At 40.1% G+C, this 24,737-nt stretch overlaps 1 protein-coding gene across 1 annotated transcript in view; it reads right to left on the bottom strand.

Annotated features, from left to right (window-relative positions):
• The window catches only part of acaca (acetyl-CoA carboxylase alpha), a 237,926-nt gene that overhangs the window by 83,978 nt on the left and 129,211 nt on the right, over positions 1-24,737 (bottom strand). The window contains 4 exon segments of the mRNA XM_052035876.1: positions 16,176-16,286; positions 17,584-17,704; positions 18,554-18,651; positions 20,245-20,514. Coding sequence (XP_051891836.1) covers positions 16,176-16,286; positions 17,584-17,704; positions 18,554-18,651; positions 20,245-20,514 — 600 coding nt within the window.

Below are 24,737 nucleotides of genomic sequence, written 5' to 3'. Positions count from 1 at the left end.
TGTTATCTTACCAACCAAAAAAATCAATGTAAAGCAGTAAAATAAAGGTATCTAACTGCAAAATGAGAGATTTCTAGCTGAATGAAGTGCTAGTTGCACACACATTTAGTGTTATTTTAACTTGCCAGGAGATGCTTTTGAGCAGGTTAAATTACAAGTTTGTTGCCCTGACAAGTACAGACTGCTCCGATTCAAATCGAAATTCATTAGCAACCTTTTGTTTCTTTCCCTTACCTCCTTCACAGTTCAGATTATGCTAAACGCTTTAGACTAAGAAAATATCCAATTCTAAAAAAAATTGCTATTTTAAGAAACATTTCTGATTAATATTGTTGGACCTTAAGAAAGCCAAGATCATCATTTATAGTTCTCAGATTCAACTCCATTTTCGTCCCATGGGTGGCATGTACCATACTAGAAATTAATGCTTTAATATTATTTTACAAAACATTAACACAATTACTTCACTCCCTTCTGTCCCTGTATCTCACTTACATTGAAAGTAAATGGGTTAGTCTCTCAGTGTACTGGGGGGGGGGGGGGGGGGTATTATTAAATAATGACCATTGTCACAAACAGCAATATTTAGGCTGCAGACACAAGTAAGTGAGCAGAAATTCTAGACAGAGAGGGTCATTGAAGACAACTTTCAGGACTGGTTATTTGCTGGTACAGAGGATTGTTCATTCTGTGCTGGGAATCTCCGTGTACAGGTGGTTACACTACAGGCAAGTGGCTTTTCCAGTGTCAATGATCAAGGGTTTTAAACACTGAAAAGACTTAAGGTGTCAGTTTTAAAATGCTTTGGGCTTGTGGAAAAGGTTGCAGCAGAGCTCGTGTTAAGAAAAATTAAATGTGAAAATAAAATTTAAACAAGACAGACGAATTTGTGGGCAGCTAAAATGTGAGGAGAGTGCTCCACAGTATCTTCTGGAGTCAAAGGGGTGTGTTTAGTGGTTGGTGCTGTCCCCTGCGTTTCTCTTGGAGGTGCTGCACGGCGAAGATGTCCACTGTACTTCTAGATGGATAGAATCCACAATGTGATTTGGAAGCAGGCTCTTCAGGCAGTGGGAGGAGTCAATTTCCAGTGGGCATCGATTGCCTCAATACTTGTCCAATCGCTCAAGAGTGCGGTGGGGACTTTTGGCATTTGACCCAGAGGTGGTCTTGACAGTGCCAAAGAACCTGAGCACATCATGACCGTTGTTGCTGAACCTCGTGTGTTCTTTCTTTCCACCATCTGTTCTTCTGGTCATGAGGAACTGTTTCTCTTTTATTTCCCCCTCTTGAAGAATGGTGGAACTTTCAATCCAGGAATGCTTAATACTTGTAGTTCACAGCTCCTCAGTCACCTGGCCATTCTCATCAAGCCAGTCTTAGTTCTTCTTAGGACAGTAGCCAGAAGTCTCTTTACAAGGACCTCTTAGCAAAGGTAGACATCAATTAAGACATTCACTGTTGTCATCAATATGCCAGTGGAACATTTGGTTGGCTGAGGAAAAGGGTGCTTGAAGATCAAGACTTCAGACCTGGCACAAAACTCAGGGTCCACCAGGCAGCAGTGATCTCTGCCCTCCTGTATAAAGCTTCTAAAGACCCGGACAACCTACAGCATGCATCTCAAGGCACCGTGGATGCTGTCTTCACAAAATCTTCCAAATTCACTGGAAGGATAAGGGAACTAATGCCAGTGCCCTCTCCAGCCAATACCTGCAGCATTGAAGCCCTCGTTACACCCAGTCAGCTCCATTGGGCAGGCAACATCATTCATATGCTTGATACCAGACTCCTGAAACGGACACTATTCCAAGCTCTGTCATAAGTAGAGATCAACAGGCATGCAGATGAAGAGACTCAAGGATCTGCTCAAAGCCACCCTGAAAAAATTCCAACATCCCTACTAACTGTTGGGAAGCTCAGCTCAAAGTGGAAAAGGGGAATTCAGGATAGCATAGAGAATCAAGAATTCATGCCACAGAGTAGACAAAAGGAGCAGCAGACATCAGTAGGAGTCCACTGGCTCACAAACTACCTACCAACCTACCCCATCAGCACTCTCTGGCTTCACTTGCCGAAGAGTCTGCGGTTCCCCCACAGTGGCTTCCATCAGTTCACCTCAGAACCCACATAACTAGAATGGAAGCAAGTCTTCCTCAATCCTGAGGAACAACCTATTAGAAGAAGAATCTCCAGTGAAGAAGCATTTTGCTTTTTAACAGGCTTGACACCCATATTATTACCAAACATCGAAGCATCTCAAGTGACTGGTCTGGGCCAAATGTTTGATCAACTTGGACAAGTTAGGTGTGCATGAACACCAGTGGAGGATTTTAGGCTTTGCTCGCTCTTCCTAATGTGCAGTCTCAAAAATTAATGCAAGAAAATAAAGGTCCGTCATGCAGAATCGTGTAGTGGAAGGGAACACTCACATTAAACCCAGACCTGGTATGAAGCAGTCAAATAAAGGGCAAGATTTTTGCAATGTCACCAAAGCACTGACTCGGTGAATCATAGAGAGGAGCTTTCAACTCCTCAGCATGGTCGCAGCAACAGCTGGATGTTGTGGAGGAGAACGAGAGGACAGCCTTCAGCAGAGGACATTGAAAAAGCAAACTTCAGTATTTCAGCACTGAAGGCATAACATAAAAAGGTGTTTACGTGGTGTCTCATCTGCTCGAAATATCTTGTTACTCTTCACATACTGCAAATTACTTTGAAATGCAGTGTTTGTTGTGGAGACAAAGAAGCCAATTTGTAGCGGTCCCGACCTCAAAAACAGGCAATGAAACTGTTGATGGAGAAACAGTGGCCAGGACAATGAGAACACCCGCTTTTTCCAATAACGCCACTGGTTTTATTTTTATGAAAACAGGTTAAAGCAGTTCAGCTTAATACTTAATTCAAACAACAGCATCTCTAAGAAAGCAGCACCTCTTCAATGCTGAAACATTGGCTTACATTTACAAGCTCTGGAGTAGGACTGGAACTCATGGCTGTCCTATTCTGCAGCAAGACTGTGACCAATTGAGCTGAACTAACATACAAGAATCAGATATGTGGGGTGAGAGCTGAAAAGTAGCCCATGCTTAAGGTCAGGTGCATCAATGATGAATGGTGCATTTTATTGTGTTAAGATATCCTGTTGCAATAATCAGCTAGTACAATGCACAACATTGTCAACGATCATCACAAACCTCAATTATGGCACAGGGCCCTTCCATCGAAAACACATAGCTATCACACCAGTCCAGCAGCCCAAGGCCTGGATCTGTCTTACGGTCAAGTACAGCCAGCTATAGGTCTGGCATACTAGTGGGTTCCACACTGTATAGGACTTCGCTGTAAATCCATGTGGCCACTCGAGCATTTATTGTTTGTATAGGAAAAGACTATTATTGACTCGGCATCTACTCAAACACAGTCCAGCTCTCTGAAGGAAAAGGATGGATGGAAGCAGAATCTTTGGGGACATGGCAAAGGAATGGCAACACCATTAAACAACCTCCAGAACTCAAGAGCCAGTCAAAGTGCCAACGTAGTACTGCAGACCTTTAAAACATGGACTGGAATGAGCAAGCTCATAGCACTAAAACCCTAGGTGTCCTTTTCTGTTTCAAAGAAAAAGACTCAAAATCATTACTTTCTACCAGGTTTAGTTTTCTGGGTAGGATGTGGATATTTGCTCTTGCACAACTGATGGTCCCTTTACTGCACAATAAAAGAATGCAACCTGCAATAATTTGAAGGTTTCTTTTAAAACTGTACTACACTTTGTGTGGCATCCGTGTTTAGCAAACTTTTTGGAGGCAAATATCACTAGTGAATTTCTGTGAATGCCTCAGGCAAGTGGCACTCTCCTCAGTATTCCCGTTGTTGGGAGAGCTGTGGCGGGTGGCTGCTCGGTTAGTGGAAAACCTGCACGAGGCCTAGAAGGCCTGGAATTTGTACCTGCAAATTCCTCCAACTTACCTGGATCAGTGCAAGAAGCCTACTTTGCAATTGTCATGAGAACATGACTTTGTGAGGCAATATCTATTGCCACTTCTGCAGGACTATATAATTGCACAGAATTGGTGTTAACATGAATGACAACTACCTGCTCCTTTATTTGCTTTGTTATTATTGGAGGCCAACTTATGAGCATGTTCATTCATCTCTAGGAATGCATAGATTATTAATTCCTGAAATTTATTGCTCATTTTGACCATTAACTTTCTCCAAATATAGTAAAGACAGACATGACTGCTTACTCAAACCCAGAGTTCACGTTTGCCCACAATGCCATTCCTAGGCCAATATCTTGGAATTAATTCAACAACACTGTGGAATTATAATTGTAAGGACTACAGCAGTCCAAGAAGGAAACCCATTGTCATTTTTTTTTTAAATTAGCAACTGCAATTCAGAAAAGAATTGGAAACCCCCACTCAAATGCACACTTTTTGTATCAGAAGCTGTGCCATTATTGAAAATCTTTACTGCAAAGCTGAGTCCACAGAATTTCTGACATTTATAATGGTTAACTGGTTTGTTAGCTGCTTAAGTGTTAAAAGATCATTGTAATGGGCGAGTCATGACTGGCTGGCTTTCTATCACTCGTGCTAACAAAACCATGTTGCACAAAATCCGTCTCAGCAAAATTGGTCACACCTGACATTTTGATTGGCAGTTACTTAAATCTAATAAAACTATTTGCATTTATTTAACATCCCCAACAGAGAACGAGCTTCACAGAGGAAGGAGGGAACAGATTCTCAACCTCCACAGGAGTTAAGAGACAACTAAAAAAAAAATGACCAAAAGCCTTCTGAATAGAAAGCGAGAGGCAGAAGGACTTGAGGTCCAATCACTGAAAGTGAAACAAGTAAAACTCTTCCACCGATAGATGGGCAGAATAAAAACAGAAAATAAGAGGTTATGGAGCGTAGAGATCAGTTGGAAAGCAATGTAGAAAAAGAATTCCGAGATGGCAAAAGCTTGAGGTAGAGTCGAATGTGGAAGCAGACTTGATATGGAAAGGGTTAGGATTTGAAAAAGTAGAGTTGTCCTAAGTACGGGTAGATATTCCTTTCTGCAACTCCACTGGAAAGACGCCAGAACCATCGAGAGTCAGTCAAAATTAAGTTGCTTTGTTTAATTCAACATATCCCAGTATTGACTTGGGATATTTTTAACCACATTGAAAGGTGTTTAAATAAATTCAAATTGTTGAAGCAGGAATCTGAAGTATATCTGAAAACAAGATACAGCAAATCGAAATAGAGAAGCAAACTGAAATGCTAAAACCTTGTGACATGAGATAGCCAGCTGTAACAACACAAGATGACATACATTTTCCACCATCTCCCAAACAGATCTCAACTACAGCACCAGCTGGAGTATCAAGAGGAAGCAAGAATGGGATAACCAGAGGCGAGTTCTACCATGACGACAGCTCAGTACATGATGTACAACCACTAGAATTGGTGATTTTTCTCGCTACAGCTTACCAAAAACTGCAACTTGAATACTTATGTATATTTATACTCTTCTACCTTGTGGCTTCTTTACCTGCACAACTGCCTGAGAGCACACAACCACTGTATTCCTTGGACTCCAAACTTCCACATCACTATCTCCTGCTTTTACTCTGCCATTTGCAGCCTGGCCTTCAGCTGACAATGTCCCATTTGCTACAACTCTCCTTCAGTAGTCCTCATTTCTGTCAATTTCCCCTACTCCCTTTCTTTCAATCGTATCGCAAATCTTTGTAAACTCTCTTCTGGCGAGTACCTGTCTTCTGAACACTTTCACCAAGTTTCTTGGGATATCTTAAAAGGAACTCTGTTGCAAATAAATCTTGAGGGAGCCAGTAGTGGTGCAAAACTTCCATCAGTTCTGCCATTTTAACACTGGACTCAGGAGGCCACATGAAAAAATACTAATATAAAACAAGATGGCGAGACTTGCTCATCATGGCACTGTTCACTATCTGATCACTTGAAACTACAGAGTATCTGGTTACCTCGTAGGTCATCTATTGTCAGCTCCAGTGCACTAACAGTTCATTTAACCATAGTGTGCAGATTGATGACTAGAAGGGTTCCAGAGGGAACATTTTTAAATTGGCACAGTAATAGGAATACAGCACTGTGCCGTCATGATCAGATTCTGCTTTGGAAACAAGACCGTTAAGAAATTTTAATACAATCGCACTAGTCACAGTAGATTGCAAAAACCACTTGATTTGTCGCAGGATGTCAAACCATGTAAATCACTTGCCTTAAGCAGTACTGCTCTGAGGGAGGAGATGGTTGATATCAAATTGTGTGTTAAAGCATCTTGTATAATAATGGTTTTGAAACTTTTGACGTGGAGACATCTTACAAATATTGACATACTTTCAGAGACCACCTGAAAATATGTATGAGGGACTTCTGTAACCACCGGCACACTCTTGGGGGACTCCCAGCAAATCTTCACACCTCCAGTGATCCCCAGAAAAGAGAAGCAGAAGCTTTATCAGCCTCTCTCTCATCACCTCAAGGACAACCAACGACACAAAAAAAGAATTATGGTTTTGTTCAAAAATAAAAATTCTTATCACCATAAAACAGAAATAAAGCATTGAGTCAATAAATATAAACAAAATATAGAAGGTAATTATCTGAAGACCCTGCACAAACACTGAAAGTGGGCCGCTTCAGGTATTCCCTCAAACTTTACCGAAGCCAATTTGAAAATACACATAGCAGCATCCCTTAAAATAATTAGATTGCACAGTGCAAAGAACAACCCAAATTAGCAGTTTTTTTTAAGCAAAAGGTAGATTAACTATAAACAAGAAAAATTGCTTGCAAATTTCTCTGTTGTAATCTTCAAATTCTGCACTTCAAACCAAAATTATGTAAGTTACATTATTTTAAAAAAAAGCAGAACTGCTTCAGCCTTCATAAGATTAAACATGCCCAAGAAAGAGCTCCCTTTAATACTTAGCACAAACAAGACTGCTGCTGCTTTACAGAGTTTATGCAAGGCTGCAACAATCCTTCAAAGTAAAATGTATTACTGCATTGAGTTCAACAAAATTAGGGCTACGGTTTCTGCCACCACTCACCTCACTCAACAATCCCTCCACCACCCCCACCCCCCCTCCCCAACAGCACCTCCATGTCTAGTTTTTATCATTGGAACCAAATTGAAATTTACATGTCATTGCATTCCTTCACTACAATTTATCCTGTACCATCTAATTCAACAGTAGAGCCATGTTAATTTACCAGTGGGGAGGAAGGGGGATGGGGACAGGGTGGTGGAGGGGGGAGAAAAACCTCTGCCTCAGCAAAAGTTTTCATTAAAATTTTAGACAAATGATCTCCTTGTCCTTCTCTCCACTGCCTGGGGCTCCATGCTATTTCTATGCAAATAACAACCTCCGAGTTTATATCCTATTATTTCCACCGGAGCTGTGCCGACATGACCTGAAACGCAAGAGATGGAGCGAGTGATTGCTGGAGTGTGAAAAAAAAATATCGTCAGGAGTCAGAACCAAGAACAAAAAAAAATGCTGGGATAACGTATTTATCTCAAGCTGTATTGAAATTCATTCTGTGTCGGCGATCATGCTCAATCCATCTGCTTTATGTTATCATTTGCATTTCATGCCTCCTGGCTTTGATGTGCTGATACTTTGATGCAGTCTGAGGCGTACATTATCATTATTTCAATTTTCACACGAGCCGACAGGTCAGAGAGATCGAAATGTTGATGTTTCACGTACAGCTGTTTATTGTAAGATGGGATGGAAGGATGTCCATGACACCTTGCCATCTCTGTTCATTATGCATGCAAGTATTCCAACAGCAAATTAAAGCTGATTCAATGTGAGTAAAATCCATTTTTTTCCTCTCTCTCTTGCCTGTATCTCATAGGCAAGGGTTCACAGGGCAACTAAATGAATCTAGGTGTCTTACGGCAATTTGGTTCTGTAGTTACAGACCACTGACACATAGAAGGTAATGCAGACATAACGTGATTAGGCAACTTCCAGCACTGATCACCCGCCACCCCCCTTGATAAAATAATCTGGTCTACAAATGATAATGGCCAGCTGAAGGCTGCCTGTATTGCACATTAGCTGTCTGTGAATCACCAAACTGAGCAGTGACACAGGCTCAGTCAAGCAGAAAGCAAGCCCTGTCTAAATTCCAGTGGAAAGTGGCACCCTTGACCGTCACTATTCCACATTAATGGGACAGAAGCAAAACAACACGCAGGACTGCTGAGCATTTCCCTCTGGATTGCCCGGATTGTACTGTGTGCCTCGGAAGGTGTTCTATTTCCAACCAAATCACATTCACAGCAACTTGTACCCACCGAGTGCATTACGGTTTTCTAAAGCGGAATAAGAAAGCTTTTTCTTAAACAAAAGAAAATGAAGTCTTTGTGTCTTCACTACCCCCTGATGAAATGCTGGCAATTTTATTGAGCTTGCTCAATGTCCCAGTCCCCCTGAAACCTGCCACCCATGAATTCCTCAATAATACAAAGAGGGGAGCTACTTTCCACTTCTTAAAAATCTTATTTGTCTATCTTTCCCCTGTCACTTTCTATCAGAAATCTCCTTGCCTTTGGCACTGTGTTTCATAAGAAATATGTCCTCCATTGATAGCTATCTGCTGATAGTAATGGTTAGTGATCTGAATACTGGATCCCATGTCACAAATGTGTGAAAATATTACATTTTCCAAGTGCTTTGTCATAGCAGCATTTTAAGGAAAAATATTCTTGCATCAATTCGTAGGTAATTTGTAATCTGACTAGACAGTTTTTCCATAGTTTGTTTCTGTTGTACATTTTCTTTTTTTTAAATAAAAGCAATAATACATAATTTTACATGTAAGAAAAGGATTTGCATTACTGTGTGCATTTCATATTCCTTTCAGAATGTCCCAAAGCATTTTATAGTCAGTGATGTACTTCCTGAAACATTCACAGTTGTACTGTAAAATACATGGAAGCCAATTTGTACATAGCAAGATTTCACTAAAAGCAATGTGATAATGATAAGATAATCTATCTCAGTATTGTCGATTTAGGAATAAATAGTGGCAGGTAATCAGAATAATTCCCCTGATCTTCAAAACAGTGCCAACCAAGACAGTAAATGTACTTGCTGCATACATCACATCTGAAGAAAGGCACCTTTGATGGTACAGTAAAACTCCAATAACCTGCCATACAAATGTTTAGAAATTCCAATAGTTCCTCATCTGGCTCCCTCATTGGCTTTGAGTACAAGTCAGGGTCTAGAGTCCAGACAGGGTGTGCAGCCAGAGTCTGGAATCCAGCCAGAGCCAGTATCCAGCTACAGGCTGGGTCTGTAGCCAGAGCTGATGTCCAGAGTGCTTGAATATTAGCACTCCTTTTACGGTCATTGAGTCCATTGGAACATTTATTATACTTCTGTGTAACATAAATAAATGAAAAAATAAATCATGTTTGGGTATTAATAGGAATTAATGTTTGGATATTAATAGGTTTGGGAAAATCTACCAGTCCAGCACCACCAAAGTCTCAACAGTGTCAGATTATCGGGGTTTTACTGTAAAGCTAACTCTTCATATTAGCACAGGTTTCTGTAGTCACTTTTCTGGAATAGGAGCTGAACCTACTTATGACATTGAGAGTTTGCTTGTTGGGATCAACCCTTTCACTACCAATTGTCTTTTTGATGGTCTAAATTTCTGCCCCCTGTCTGGTCAGTGATGGAGTGAGGATGGCAGAACATGGGGAGGGAAAGTGAAGTGAGGGGAAATCAGTTGTCTCCAGAAACTGTTGGAGCTCCAGAATGTGTCCATTAGCCAAATGTTTTTTTGAACAGATTATTTTAAATAAATTTTTAGGTCCAGCCAGAATGCCCTCTCACAATTTGTGCACACCAACTACGTGTCCAATCTTCAGTAAGCCAACAGAGATACAAGAGACTGCAGATGCTGGAATCTGAAGCAAAAACCAAACTACTGGAGGAACACAGTGGGTCAGGCAGCATCCGTGGAGGCTGAGGGATGGTTGACATTTCGGGTCAAGACCCTGCATCAGGCTGACCATCCTTCTGCCTCCACAGATGCTGCCTGGTCCACTGAGTTCCTACAGCAGTTTGGTTTTTGCCTCAATAAGCAAATTATGTAGAAATTTATTTTATTTTCCACCACCAATTCTTGCTTTAATGTTGGCACCTATGAATGGAAGAAGTGATTTGGCATGACACGACACACCGCCCTCAATCGCCATCCCTACAAACATCTGTGCTTTCTGCTCTAGTCCAATAATCTGCAATAAAACTACAAAAGGCAATAAAAATTGGGATGGAAATTTCAATGAAGTTAGGAATTAAGTGCCAAAAGGCTTGAATACTCATTCCAGAAACTCATTTAATCTACCTTCCCAGTACCACACTGAGAGGGCAACCACAGGCTGATGCAGTGAGGTTTGCTGTCACCATTGAAAACAATTAAAAGCTGCCCATTCTGTTACAACCTAAGATGATCACCTGGCAATCGAACACCTTCCTAATTATACTCAGGCAGATATACTTCTATTACTTTTTTTTATTCAGCAAGTGATACCCCATAGAATTTAAGGGTATGAGCAATGTTAGTGCTCAAGTCATGCTAATTATTTTGAGTTCTTGAATGCAGCCTAGTAAAGAGTCACAATGAACAATTCATCCATTCTATCAGGCAAGAGATTAGGGTTATCATCAATTATAGTGTACTTACAGGGTACACAGTGTATAGGAAGGATAGGCGGGTAGGCAGAGGGGGAGGTGTGGCCATGATGGTTAGTAGTGATATAAAATCAATAGAAAGGAAGGATATTGGGTCAGAGGAGGTGGAATCCTTGTGGGTGGAGCTAAGAAATAGCAAGGGTAAAAGGACAATAGTAGCAGTCATATATAGGCCCCCTAATAGCAGTCAGCAAGTGGACGATAAGTTGCAGTTTGAGATAGAAAAAGCATGCCAGAGTGACAATGTGAAGATAATTATGGGGGATTTTAACATGAAGGTGGACTGGGAAATCCAGAATGGCGGTAGTACTCAGGAGAGGGAGTTTGTGGAATGTCTAAGGGACGTTTTTCTAGAGCAACTTGTTGAAGAGCCCACCAGGGGATCGGCTGTTTTGGATTGGGTGCTGTGTAATGAACCGGAGGTGATTAGGGAACTAAAGGTAAAGGAACCACTGGGAACCAGTGATCACAATATGATTGAGTTCAGTTTCAAGTTTGAGAATGAGAAGCTGATAACTGGTGTATCGATATTTCAGTGGAACAAAGGAAATTACAATGGTATGAGAGAGGAGTTGGCCCTAATTGATTGGAAGAGTAAGCTGGCTGGAGGGACGGCAGAGGAGAAATGGAAGGAATTTCTACAGGAAATAAGGAAATTGCAGGATAGATATATTTCAAGAAAAAAGGTTTTGAATGGAAAAAAGGCACAAATGTGGATAACGAGAGAGGTAAAGGCTAAAATAAAAGCAAAAGGGGCGGCGTACAAAGAAGCAAAAATTAGTGGGAAAACAGAAGACTGGGAAGCTTTTAAAAACCTGCAGAGAGAAACTAGGAAGGTCATTAGGAAAGAAAAGATGAATTATGAAAGGAAGTTGGCGGATAACATTCGAAAGGATACTAAGAGTTTTTTTAAATACATAAGGTGTAAAAGAGAGACAAGGGTTGATATAGGACCAATTGATAACGGTGCAGGACCCATTATAATGGACGATAGAGAGATGGCAGAGGAATTGAATGAATATTTTGCATTGGTCTTCACCGTGGAGGACATCAGCAAAGTGCCGGTTAGTCAGGAGTCTCACGAAATGGAACCGAGTTCAGTTAAGATTACTAGGGAGAAGGTGCTAGGAAAACTATATGGGCTAAAGACTGATAAGTCTCCTGGACTGGATGAGGTACATCCCCGGGTTCTGAAGGAGGTGGCTTTAGAGATAGCGGAGGCATTGGCGATAATTTTCCAGAAATCGATAGATTCCGGCGTGGTTCCGGAGGACTGGAGGGTCGCAAATGTAGTTCCGTTGTATAAGAAAGGTGGGAGGCAGCATAAAGGAAATTACAGACCTATTAGTCTGACGTCAGTGGTGGGAAAGTTATTGGAATCTATCCTCAAGGATGGGGTTACGGAATACCTAGAGGCGCAAGGCAAGATAGGTCCTAGCCAACATGGTTTTGTGAAGGGAAGATCCTGCCTGACCAACCTATTGGAGTTTTTTTGAAGAAATCACAGGTAGGGTGGATAAGGGAGAGGCGGTAGATGTTGTGTATTTAGACTTTCAAAAGGACTTTGATAAGGTGCCTCACAAGAGACTGATTAATAAGATGAGAGGTCATGGAATTACGGGTAGGATAACAGAATGGGTGGAGCATTGGCTGGTTGGCAGGAAGCAAAGAGTGGAAATAAAAGGATCTCGTTCTGGTTGGTTACCGGTTACTAGTGGTGTGCCGCAGGGGTCGGTGTTGGGACCGCTCCTTTTTACCTTGTACATTAATGATTTGGATGATGGATAAATGGTTTCGTGGCTAAGTTTGCGGATGACACCAAGATAGGGGGAGGAGTAGGGAGTATTGAAGAGATAGGAAGGTTGCAGAGGGACCTAGACAGTTTAGGAGAATGGGCAAGGAAATGGCAGATGAGATTCAATGTTGAGAAATGTGCAGTTGTACACTTTGGAAGCAGAAATAAGCAGGCAGATTATTATCTAGAAGGAGAGAAAATTCAAAGTACGGAAGTACAAAGGGACTTGGGGGTACTCGTGCAGGATACCTTAAAGGTTAACCACCAGGTCGGATCAGTGGTAAAGAAAGTGAATGCTATGTTGGCATTCATTTCGAGAGGTATAGTGTATAAAAGTAAGGAAGTGTTGATGAGGCTCTACGGGGCACTCGTGAGGCCTCATTTGGAATATTGTGCGCAGTTTTGGGCCCCACATCTTAGGAAGGATGTGCTGACGTTGGAGAGGGTTCAGAGGAGATTTACGAGGATGATTCCAGGAATGAAAGGGCTTATGTATGAGGAGCGTTTGTCGGCTCTTGGACTGTACTCACTGGAGTACAGAAGAATGAGAGGGGACCTCATAGCGACATTTAAAATATTGATAGGAAAGGACAGAGTAAATGTGGCTAGGCTGTTCCCTTGGTGGGTGAGTCCAGGACCAGAGGGCACAATCTTAGAATTAGAGGGTACAGTTTCAAAACAGAGATCAGGAAAAATTTCTTTAGCCGGAGGGTGGTGAATTTGTGGAACTCCTTGCCACGTACAGCAGTGGAGGCCAGAGCAGTGGGGGCGTTCAAGGAGGAGATAGATAGATATCTAAATAGTCAGGATATCAAGGGATATGGGGATAAGGCCGGAAATTGGGATTAGAATAGGTTTTTTTTTTCTTCTTCTTCCCCCATTCCTCATTTCTATTTCCCTTTCCTTGGAGCAGACTCGATGGGCCGAATGGCCTGCTTCTGCTCCCTTGTCTTGTGATAATTTCAATACTGGTGTGCCTTCATCAAGGAGCTTCTGTGATTTGATTTGAATTTTGTATTTTCTGGACAATATTACCCCACATAATTTCTTCCCCATTTATGCCAGGAAGTAATAAACATATAAACAGGGAGATTGCTAAAAAAATTGCATCTTCACAATGTTGAACCACATCCTCCTCCAAATTTTTACCATTTCAAGGGTTATTTCTGCAGATTCCCCGTTCCACTAACCTCTTTATCAACTGTAAACCTAATTGGATGTTCTTCAGTAAATTTAGGATTGTGATTTTGTAATTTAGTGATCTCGCCAGATCATTGCTCAATCAGCACTGTCAAGATGGCTGCTGCTTTCCGATTCCTAGATTTCAGCATTTAACTAAATGTTAAGAGGTCAACAAGAATAGGTGAAGGCAAAACATGCAAAGTGTTCACTTTCACTGTGATGAAAGCATTTTGATTTCACTCGGTACTTCTAAAGATAGTACAGATGAGATGGTGAGTGGTGAACAAATCACAGGATAATCAAACTTTTCTGACAGCCTTGAATGAGCATATCTATTTCTTTCCCAGAGCAGAACAACAGAAGCCTGGCAGAGAGCAGATATCTTCCTGAGCATAGTAATAATAAAACTAAGTTAGGACCAGACTCAGAACAGCATCTTAAGAACAATGGACCCATAAAATTGGGTTGCGGAAAGAAGGTTGAAACTCTGGAGATTTGTCAGCCCTATTACTAAATTTAAGAGGTTTTTTTGTGTGTTGAAGTCAAATGCCATGACAAGTTTAATTTACATATTTAAGGTTTGCTAAATCACACCTCCTTAGAAATTTGTCAGGGGTCATCAGTACAGACGTCAGGTCTGCCCCATTCAGGATTCTTTTGTGGCCACCAACAGCAAGTGAAAAGATTTAATTTTCACATAAACACTTCAATGGAGTGGAGAAAATGAACTTTTATATACACGAGAAAATATTGAATATCTTTTCTTTACTAAAATGTAAAGAAGAACTTGCTATCAGCCTAATTTTAACTCTGGCTGCACTGTGGTTAGGGAATGCACAATGGTCAATGGATAGAAAAGTCAAGCAGACACCTATGGCTAACCCATTTAAGCACCAGATGTAACCAAGAAATTATGAATGTTTGTCAATTTTTTTTAGACGCCTTCCAAAATACATGTTCCAAAATCAGTTACAATCAAATGAGTGGCTATGTGATTAAAGATTTAATTACAAGTGATAGCACGCTATGGGTTGTTAAAGAAATACCTCAAAATTCATGCATTAATCTATCGTCCAACTCAGAGATGTCACAAGGTCATCACCAACCTTCTTCAAAGAAGTAACCCAAGAAAACCACCCAAAAGTGTGCCCTTTGTTTTGAAAGTAAAATAAAAATGCACTGGCAGAGTGAATCTGTACTGCTTTTAAGTAATTGCTTGTATAATGGTGGAAATGGACATTTTGAAACTAATTCATAAGCAGTTTTGCCAACAATAACATCACTACACTAGTCAAAAAGGAGTCCCTATTTACTCCAGGTATTGAAATTCCCCTTCATCGTACAAGACCAGGAGTAAAGGAAAAAACCAGCCAGCAGAATCCCAGCTATTATCCAATTTAAGAAAAACATCTGCTTTCAATTGAGATACACTTAGTGAGGTGCAACCAAATGTATTAATCAAACAAATGCAGTTCCATATATAAATATATTTTTTTTTCTATGGAGGGGGCTAAAGATATATACATAGCCCCCTCCATAGAACAATTTTTAACATCCTGAAAATTCTATGTTATTGAACAATACTGCCAGATGAACATTTCTTGCCATACTGTATATGCAAGCAGTAAACCTGTACAGAGAGAGAATATTGGGCCTTAATACTTTTTCCATTACTAAAGGTGCTTGGAAAGCAACAAGCATTTGCTACCAGCTTAATTTTAACTCTGTTGCAGTGTGATTAGGAGATAAAATGGCCTGCAAGTCATCTGGAAGCTTTTAATATTTTTTGCCCCTCCCCAATTCCCTTGTCTGCCAAGTTGTTCTGGCAGAAGGGTTTTGGTTTCACAGTCAAGGAATAATTCTTCAAACTAGGCAAAAAGCACTATACATGGAAGGGTGGTGGAATGTGTGTAAACAGTACAACTTATCATGGATTTAAAACACCAAATTATTTAGTTTATGTGGAATAATGTAACATTCCATTCTACTACAATAGTTGTTCCACTAGCATATAGACTTGTTCAAGCTCTTTTCCACATGTAGATGGTGCCCTGTCATACAATTCATATCCTATTTTCCAGTCATTTGATGAATTCTGCTTTTGGCTACATTAGATCAGTTTACACTATGCACAATCCCATTATACTCTTTTTATTGTATTGCCGCACAAGCTTCCTTAGAGATTATTAGGGGATGTTTTCATTAAGTATGGCTCTAAAAAATGACTGTCACTCAAAAATACTAGTGTTTCATAAATAATTCAAATATCCTGTAATTCTAAATAAATATAAAATTGCATTTATTTTGTAAACTCAATACTATATCGGTCTTTGGCTGATAGCTACTGTGTACTACAGTGATGGCTGCTGGAGAGAGTATTATCTTGGGAAGGACTGCCAACTACAGAATTATGAGAAAGCTTGATCTTACCTTGTTCAAGGCTCCAGCTCCAGTTAAAATGATGTGCGAGTTTTCTACTTGGATAGTTCTCTGTCCCAGTCTTACAAGGTATGCACCAATGCCAATTGCACGGCAGGTGACCTGCAATCAGATACTATAATCAGGAAAACAGGTCTTGCAGCCAAAGACTTCCCTAATTGAAGTGTTTGAACAGTTGGCGCATTGTTCAAGTAAATTATTATTTCTTTTAAAAAAAACCCCTTCAAGAATGAGAAAGAGTAAAGCACTGAGTATAAACATTAGTGATAGATTCTGTGACTAGTTGCATTATGGTCTGGTATGGAAATTCAAATGCACAGGGACACAAGAAGATGCAGAGAGCTGTGGACCCAACCCAATGTATCACAGACATATCCCTCCCCACCATCGGAACTATCTATGAGGTGCTGCCTCAAGAGGCAACATCTATCAAAGATCTCTACCATCTGGGCCATGCCATCTTCTCCCATTGGGCAGAAGTCCCACACCACTAGGTTCAAGAACAGCTGCTTACCTTCAATCATTTGGTTCTTGAACCAACCTGCACAACCCTAATCACTACCTCAGTATAGTAACACTATGACCACTTTGCACTTCAATGGACTTTTTCTTTGTTCTAATTGTGTTTTCTTGTAAAATGTGTACATAATTTATGTTTAATTTATGTTTTTCTTGTGAATGCTGCTGATCTGATGCTATGTGCCTGGGATGCTGTTGCAAGTAGGTTTTTCATTGCACCTGTGCATACGTGTAGTTGTGAATATGACAATAAACTCAACTTTGACTTTGTGATTGGACAAGATGGTGTAGTCACACGCACGACATCAATGATTTCCCCAGTTATGGTGCACTGTGGTCCTTCAATTTCCCACAATGCATTCCCGAAAATGGAGTGCTGATTATTAAATCAAGGAGAAGCCTTTGAAATTTTTATTTGGTTATGGAGGCAAATTGACAATTCACTGGTTTGATGGTTGGAACACATCACTTGACCCTAGAATGCTGTATAATGAATAACTTACAAAGTAGAGATGATGCTGTTATATATGAAATGCAAGAACCAGTTTGTGCACAGCAACATCCCACAAACAGTAACGAGGTAGTGACCATTTAATCTTTTATTACAACAATGACTTCCGGGTAACTGCTCTGCACTTTGTCAAAGGGTACCAAAGAATTGCTTAAGTTCACCTGAGAATGTAGACAGAGCCCTCAGCACTTTACATCCAATTGGATCTCCATTGACTAGATTATGTGCTTAAGTCTGAGGGGTAAGAATTGAACTGATTGACCATCTAATTCAGATGAATCTTCTCTCACTGAGCCAAATCCAACACCAAAGAACACAAATACGTAATCTTTGACAAGGCTTTCTAAAAAAAAAAATTCAGGGACATACCAAATTCATGGTGATAATCTCCTCATAAGCTAAGGATGATTCTCCCGCTATCATTCCTGATCCTCTGAGATTCTCCACTCCCAGGCCCTCTTCTTTTCCAATGATGTCTGTTATTTTGTATCTGCGAAACAAGAAGCCGTTATCACCTGCAGAGGACATTAGCAAGGAACCTAATCCATATTGAATCATGCTAAATTTAAATGTGGCTTAGGGCTTGTAGGGTTTCCATTAACATGCAAGTAACTCGAATATCCAAACAATAAAGCACAAGGATCCACAGATCATAAAGGGCTTCACTTTCCACTTCTTCCAGTCTTCACCCTACTCTCCCAAAGGTGAAGGAGCACAGTTCCCTTGCTAGCGATAAGCATCTGGTAACTCAATCAATTTGTTATTCCTCATTTACATCAGGAAAAGATGATACAGAGTAGGACTTTGAGCCCCTTTGCTTCACTGCTAGCAGAAACACTCAGATGTTGGGAATTAAAATTACTTAACCATTCAAGAGTAACAGCATTCCCCTCCCACTAAAATATCAAAGTTGACTGCAGATACTTCAATAAAAACCCAGGCAGCCAGTTTCCACAGTGCCAGAAAGAATCTTACTCAATACAAACTCCCACCCCATACACCACCTAGCTGAGATTGCTGAGAAGCATTCCAGAGATGATGCACTAAACAAAGATAATTGCTGAGAAAATATGTAATCTGCACATATGCAGAAGAAGCCGCAATATAAAATTGTGCAATCCTCTAGTGATACTTTAAATTTAGATTACCAAATTACTCCCAGTACCAATCTGCAATCAATACAGCTACATAGCTCCAAGCACCTCTGTAGATGTGATCTGTATTTGGAGCAGCAGCTAAATCGTATCAAATGCTTTTTCCATTGTTTGAACTGAAATTATATAACCAATGCTATACAACAATGGAGCCTTTGTGACTTCAATGTCATTATGAAGCTTACCTTGACTCTCCTTCATCCTCAACATGTTCACAATGGACAGAGTTCAGTGCACTGACCTTCTTATAGTCCTGGGGTGTGAGGTACAGGTACTTGTATCCCTGCAGATATACAAGACAATAAGTGCATTTCAAAAAGCCAAAAGAACGTTCCACTGCAGCCCAGACTCAGAGCCTATACTGATGATTGCAGAGCAGCCTCTAGCTGCAAAGTTTCTATTTACAAAAATTGATTTCTCATCATTTTCTTTTCTTTTGAATGTTGATACTACTATTGGGCTTTAAGGTTTTAAATAAAACATACACTGTAAAATGCCAGAGTTAAACATACGGAAATTTTTGCAGAGTTCCATGAAATTGTTTGTCGATACTTACTCAAACATTATCAACAGAGTGGTTAAGGGTTCAAACCACTTTTACCAAAACTATCCCAATAAAATGTCAACTAGGAATAAAACTGATAAAAACTTGCAAAATTTTATATATAGTTATTTAGAAATTTGAACACAACCAGTTAGAATGTTAAATGCATTATAAGCCAGCACCTATTTTATAGGCTCGCAGATAAAGGTTAATGGTAGAGGAGGGGCTACATTTTATACATATACCTAGCAGCATCCCTATCAACTGTCCTTCGCTCTGTTCTTTCTTGCAGCACCGTGATATACTTAAATGCCAACTTTCCCTCCGGAGTCCAGTCCAAGCACCTGCTTCTGATTTACAATCAAAGACAGCTCAGCACGATAGATAGAGGCAGTGGAGATTTTAAATCAGTAGTGTGCATCAGGACTAAAGTCAGGGGAGAATGGTTCCCTTTAAAAATCATACCAGATAGAATCAGCAGTGTAAAAAGAATGGATACAAAATGTACTGTGGCAGGGGCTGATTTGAAGCTGTAGTTAACACTCATTTTATCCAATGGTTAAGGGTTATGGATTTTATTTTGGGGGGGGGGGGGGGGGGGGGGGGGGGGGGGTGGTGGGAGGAGGCACCGGTAGCAGGAAAGTTTGAATGAAATTTGAGGTCTAGGCAGCAGCATACAGGATAGAAATACAGGATCCCTGACACAGTTTCCTTTTAATTTGGGAAACGCACGTTTGTAACAGGACATAGTGCAACATTCCTGGAATCTTTTTGGCACTGCTACTCCCAGCTCTAACACCTTGAAGACCAGAAAGCAGTATCCATGCCAGGATTCAGCCTGGGTAATATTTAAACCCAGATACAAGAAAATGGAGATTCATTATCCCATAAAGGGTTAGCAGCAATGGACTTATTATTCTAAAATCCAGCAGTACTTCTGAATCCAAAAAAAAAGACTCATTAAAGCTTGTAGATTGTCAGGTTTGCGGGGTTTAATGTCAACTAGAAATTCCTGGTCACTACCTGGCAGCCGCTCCTTACCCTAATTCTCTGCACTTAAAACAAAGAGTTTCATTTATATGGGAGTGGTGTTTTGATTTTCATCTTTGCAGCATTATACTCCAACACTGCTGGCCACTATAAGGCCTCTTGAATGAATCTTTTAAAACAATCTGAAATACCCAATCAAGCCAAAGGGCATCATACTGAAGAAATCACCATTGGTTCCGAGACAGTGATTCAGGTATAAGGAATTCATATGTGAACATCATAATAAAATGAGCCAACTGCAACAGTATTTGCCATAGTTACCCATTCTCAGCTAACATCTACCTTATATGGGTCAGCAGGATCTTCCCAGGCTACATGAAACATGTGTCGAATTTCCTCCGCCAATCCAATCCTTGCTCCACTGTTTGCTGCTATGTATATGCGCGGGATGCCTTTAGTTCTGGCAAGTTCCGAAGCTCTCAGGAACAGGAGGTCCTCCTGTGGCCCAAAGGACCCAATCCTGTGAGTGATGTCATTGCTTATGACAATGATGTCACGACCATCTGGGCATTCTGGTGACTTCAGGTGCATCTTCCAGGCCACCATACCAATCTGGAAAAGAAATGATCAATCCCAAATACACCAGGTTAGCAAATGTTCCCGACAGTATTAAAGTGATAAAATTTTTAAATGTTCTCAAAGAACAAAATTGCTTGTAAGTGAAGCCTTGTCACATCTTAAAGCATTTCACAATGAACTACCTTTCAAATAGTCATCATTAAATCAAGTTCAAGTATAGGCAATATGGCTGGGAGATTGTACAAAGTGCAAAGAGATAATTGACTAGTTATGTACTTGGTGATGGAAATGGATGCAAGAGAAGGGAGGTTGATAACTACTTTAGGAGAATTCTCAGCTTTTCAAGTACTGCCATGTAATCTTGTGGACCCACTGGAAAAGGTAGTTGGAATTTAGATTTTGCATCTCATCCCAAAATTGGCAATGTCACTACCACTCCGAAATGTAATCTTGGATTATGAACTCAAATCCCAGAACAGTGTTTGATTCTACATAATTTTAACCTGGAATAACTATGAATAAAATGAGCACTTTGACTTAGAGATTTTTTGGTGAAATATAGAAAAAAAATTATATTTGGCTATTACATTTTAATTTCAAATCCAAAATAAGCACAAAACGTGCTTTCCCCATGTGGCAGAGTGTCAAATTTTGCATTGTTTTGCTGTGAAGCACCTTGATATATTTTGCTCTATTAAAGGAGCTTCATGAACACAAGTTGCTGCCATTGATATAATGACAGTCCCTCTAAAGAACAGGTGCTGGTAGTGTGTATTAGAATGACACTCTGCAATCTGTACTCACGTTACAACTAGTAGGAATAGCTTACTGACAGAAGCCTTAGATCAAACTCTCTGTTCATTTAACTCACCAAATATGGTTGATGCTGACACAAATTTGAAGAGGTGTGAAAAAGTTGTGGGGAGAGGGCAAGGGAAGGAGGGAAATTGTGTTAAAAAGACCAAAGCCCAGGACCAAGCATAATGTTGACGATGTAGAGTTGTGAGGATCACCCTATTCCAGTGAATTACCAATCAAATATCTCAGGATGAAGAGTACAAAATGACATTTGTTGCCAGAATACTTATTTTTGAACTTTAATATTAAACCTGAAAGACTACTAGCATCAATCAGTTGAGTATATACATCAGAAAGATTTACATTTGATCTCTATAATCTTGGCCAATGCCCAAGTAAAAAGTCTCACACTCTGTTGCTATATATGCACTACTACGATAAAGGGAACGTGTACGGAAAATGGGACGGGATTTGACAGTCATATTCTCAACAGCAGGGTGCCTGGTAATACTGCCCAACTAAAACAAAAAACACATGACGGATGCTGGAGAGTTAATAAACAGCAGCAAGAAGTCACGTCTTCCAGGAAAACAATAAAGGGAGAAACAGAAGGAAAACAGAGGACAAGTCCTTACAAATATACCACAGTCAGAATAAGATATTCTACAGGGGAAACCTTTTTCATTCAGAAAACTAATTTTACCATGGAACAGAGCTTCCTTAATAATGATTGTTTGTAAATTCACTTACCTCAGATTTTAACCACAGTTCTTTGTTGGTAATTTTTGTTTTTTTTTTTAAAATTTGTATGCCTACACTTTTACCAAAAAGTCATAACCTGCATATTATGAATATAACAAGGAAATTTTTAAACTGAGGCTGAAATACACTGATCCAAAGTGACAGTCTGAACACCCTCGTCAAAAGAAAATGAACAAAAACAAAATGCATCTACACAAGTAAAAAATGCCAGTTTTCCATGAAGTTGAAGCTACTTTGTAGTTAATGCTGTCCAGTGCACACCAGCAACCTGCTCCCTCCCCCTGCCACCACACCTAATCATTCCCAACTCCCCTGAAAAAAGCAGGAGGCAACTCAACCTTTAGTGGGATGATGTGCCACCCAGAGGAACAACAGGAAAGTGCACCTGGAAAATGCATAGCCTGGTATCAAAGTATTAATCACCTCCTGTTTTCCCTCACCCAATTCAATGGGACCTACACCATGACAAAGAAAAAAGATGTTCAGCAATAACTGTCTGGTAGCTCCACCAAAAATTTCCAGCATACAAACATAATGCAATGGTGTTTTAAATCATGGGAGCTGTTTGACTTGTGTGCATCAAGTACAAAGGTTTGATTTCAGGCCCATACAGTTCACGAGGCAATGTTACTAAATGTTGCATTTTTTAAAACAATTTCAAATACACATATTCACAATCACGAAAAGGTATCTTTACAATGGATAATACAAAAATGGTTGACAAAGTGATCAGATATCATGTTTAAACATTAGTAATGTTTAAACGTCATCTCCCAGCAGGATCCCTGTCAGACTTATTGTTGCATGCAGTTGCAGAGTCCCAACTTCACACTTGGTTTGAAGATCTGTTGTTTCTCTGTAGCCACTTCTCCAACCATCTCCCTACCTCTAACCCTGAGCCCTGGTGCATCCACCTTTCTACCTGCCCCAGAGATGGCAGTCCCACCTTTAGCTTTCCCAAACCCACTTCCCTCCTCTAGCTTTCTCAGACCCAATTCCCTCCTTAACCTCCAATTAATGCAAAATTCAAAGCTCTTTGAAAGATGTGGCATGTTAGTTCAGAACCAACTGATAGCATTGGTAACAGTACCAAGCAAGTTCCTCAATTTCATCTTTAGTGTCATGTTCCAATTAGGAGGATTAAATAACTTCAGTCTGTATTTGTTGAGGTAACCAGAAAATCTAGTGCAGAAAATGAAGAATTGAAATATGTTCTTTTCTCATATGGGTACATCTCATCTATATACCCAAAAGTCAAAACAGAAACAAGTGGATTCTACCGGGTACCCTGCATCCACTGTGAAAAAACATGACCAAAAAGTAACTAAAAGACAGTTGGACATGGATAGGAAAGGCTTAGAGGGATATAGGCCAAACGTAGGCAAATGGGACTGGCTTAGATGGGAATCTTGGTCAGCATAGACTGGTTGGGCCGAAGGGCCTGATTCTGTGGTGTGCAACTCTATTATGGTATGACTCTATCGAGACCGCTTTTCAATAAAGGAATAGCATACTAAATTGTCTCCACATTAACCAGTGAGCAAAAAGCAAAGGCTTTGTTAAGCAGCACCACTCAAACAAAGGAACAGCAGAATAGATGGTGTAAAGTAAATCAAAAAAATATCATGGTTGGTTGGGGATAAATCAAGATTAAATGTTCAAAAGCCTAGAATTCTTTTGAAAATGCAAAGCAGGTAGATACCCATCTTCTTCTGCAATTAAAGATGCATCAACATATGTACGGTTCTGGAACATACAATTTCTCAGAAAAGTGATTTTGTTAGCGTGAGTCTTCAAGATCAGTGCTTGTATTGCTAGTGTAATTTCGGATCCCCACTATTATCTGCTGTTTGCTCATTATATCTCTTTGTGAAAATTTTATTACACTGTGTTCCTGACATTACTTGCCAAACAATGGGTGATTTTTCCAGTTGCACAAGTCTATCTTCATGCAAAGTTGAAATTTTTTCACGTCAATAGAAAATGGATCATTTTAACTGTGTCCCAGTCAATAAGAAATGTTATTGGATAAGATCAGACGACCTTTTGCATTGTTGCACACTATTTAACTTTACATTGATTGTAATCCTGTCAGATTTCTGTCTTCTGGGTTGAACTAAAATTTTTGTCGAAGTGAACGGTTTTATAATTGTCTGGGTGTAGTGAATATAATTTGGAATCCAGACCTGCATCTTAATACAAGATACAAATTGTTTAGTCCAACCTATCCGTATTGGAGTTTACCTTACAGATAAGCAGTTGTTCCTACTTGACCATCATTTGCATTTCCTACAACTGCTATCTATTCCAGTCCAATGCTGAAATGGATCCAGAGTTTCCTTCAAGTCTGTTATATTAGACAGTTTTGAAATTCACCCAAAGGAGGAAGTTACACACAAGTTTTCTAGGATAAGTCAGTCGTGCAGGTCTGGTCAAATTTGAATCTTGAAACTTTGGATGCTGTTGACACATCCACCCCATACTCCTATTGCAACACACACACACAGTGCTGGAGGAACTCAGCGGCTCAGGCAGCTTCTATGGAGGGAAATAAACAGTCAACATTTCGGGTTGAGACCCTTCATCAGGGCTTCTCATGTCTCTCATACTCCTACTAGCATGATTCTTGAAAAAATACCCTGCAGACTCGCAGCAGAAGGGTAAGAATATCAGATTTCCTATTCTGAAGAACATTA

The sequence above is a fragment of the Pristis pectinata genome, chromosome 21, assembly GCF_009764475.1.
Source record: "Pristis pectinata isolate sPriPec2 chromosome 21, sPriPec2.1.pri, whole genome shotgun sequence".
In the NCBI taxonomy this organism is placed as follows: domain Eukaryota; kingdom Metazoa; phylum Chordata; class Chondrichthyes; order Rhinopristiformes; family Pristidae; genus Pristis; species Pristis pectinata.
The sequence above is the reverse complement of the archived record's forward strand: the minus strand, read 5'-3'. Positions and strand labels throughout refer to the sequence as shown.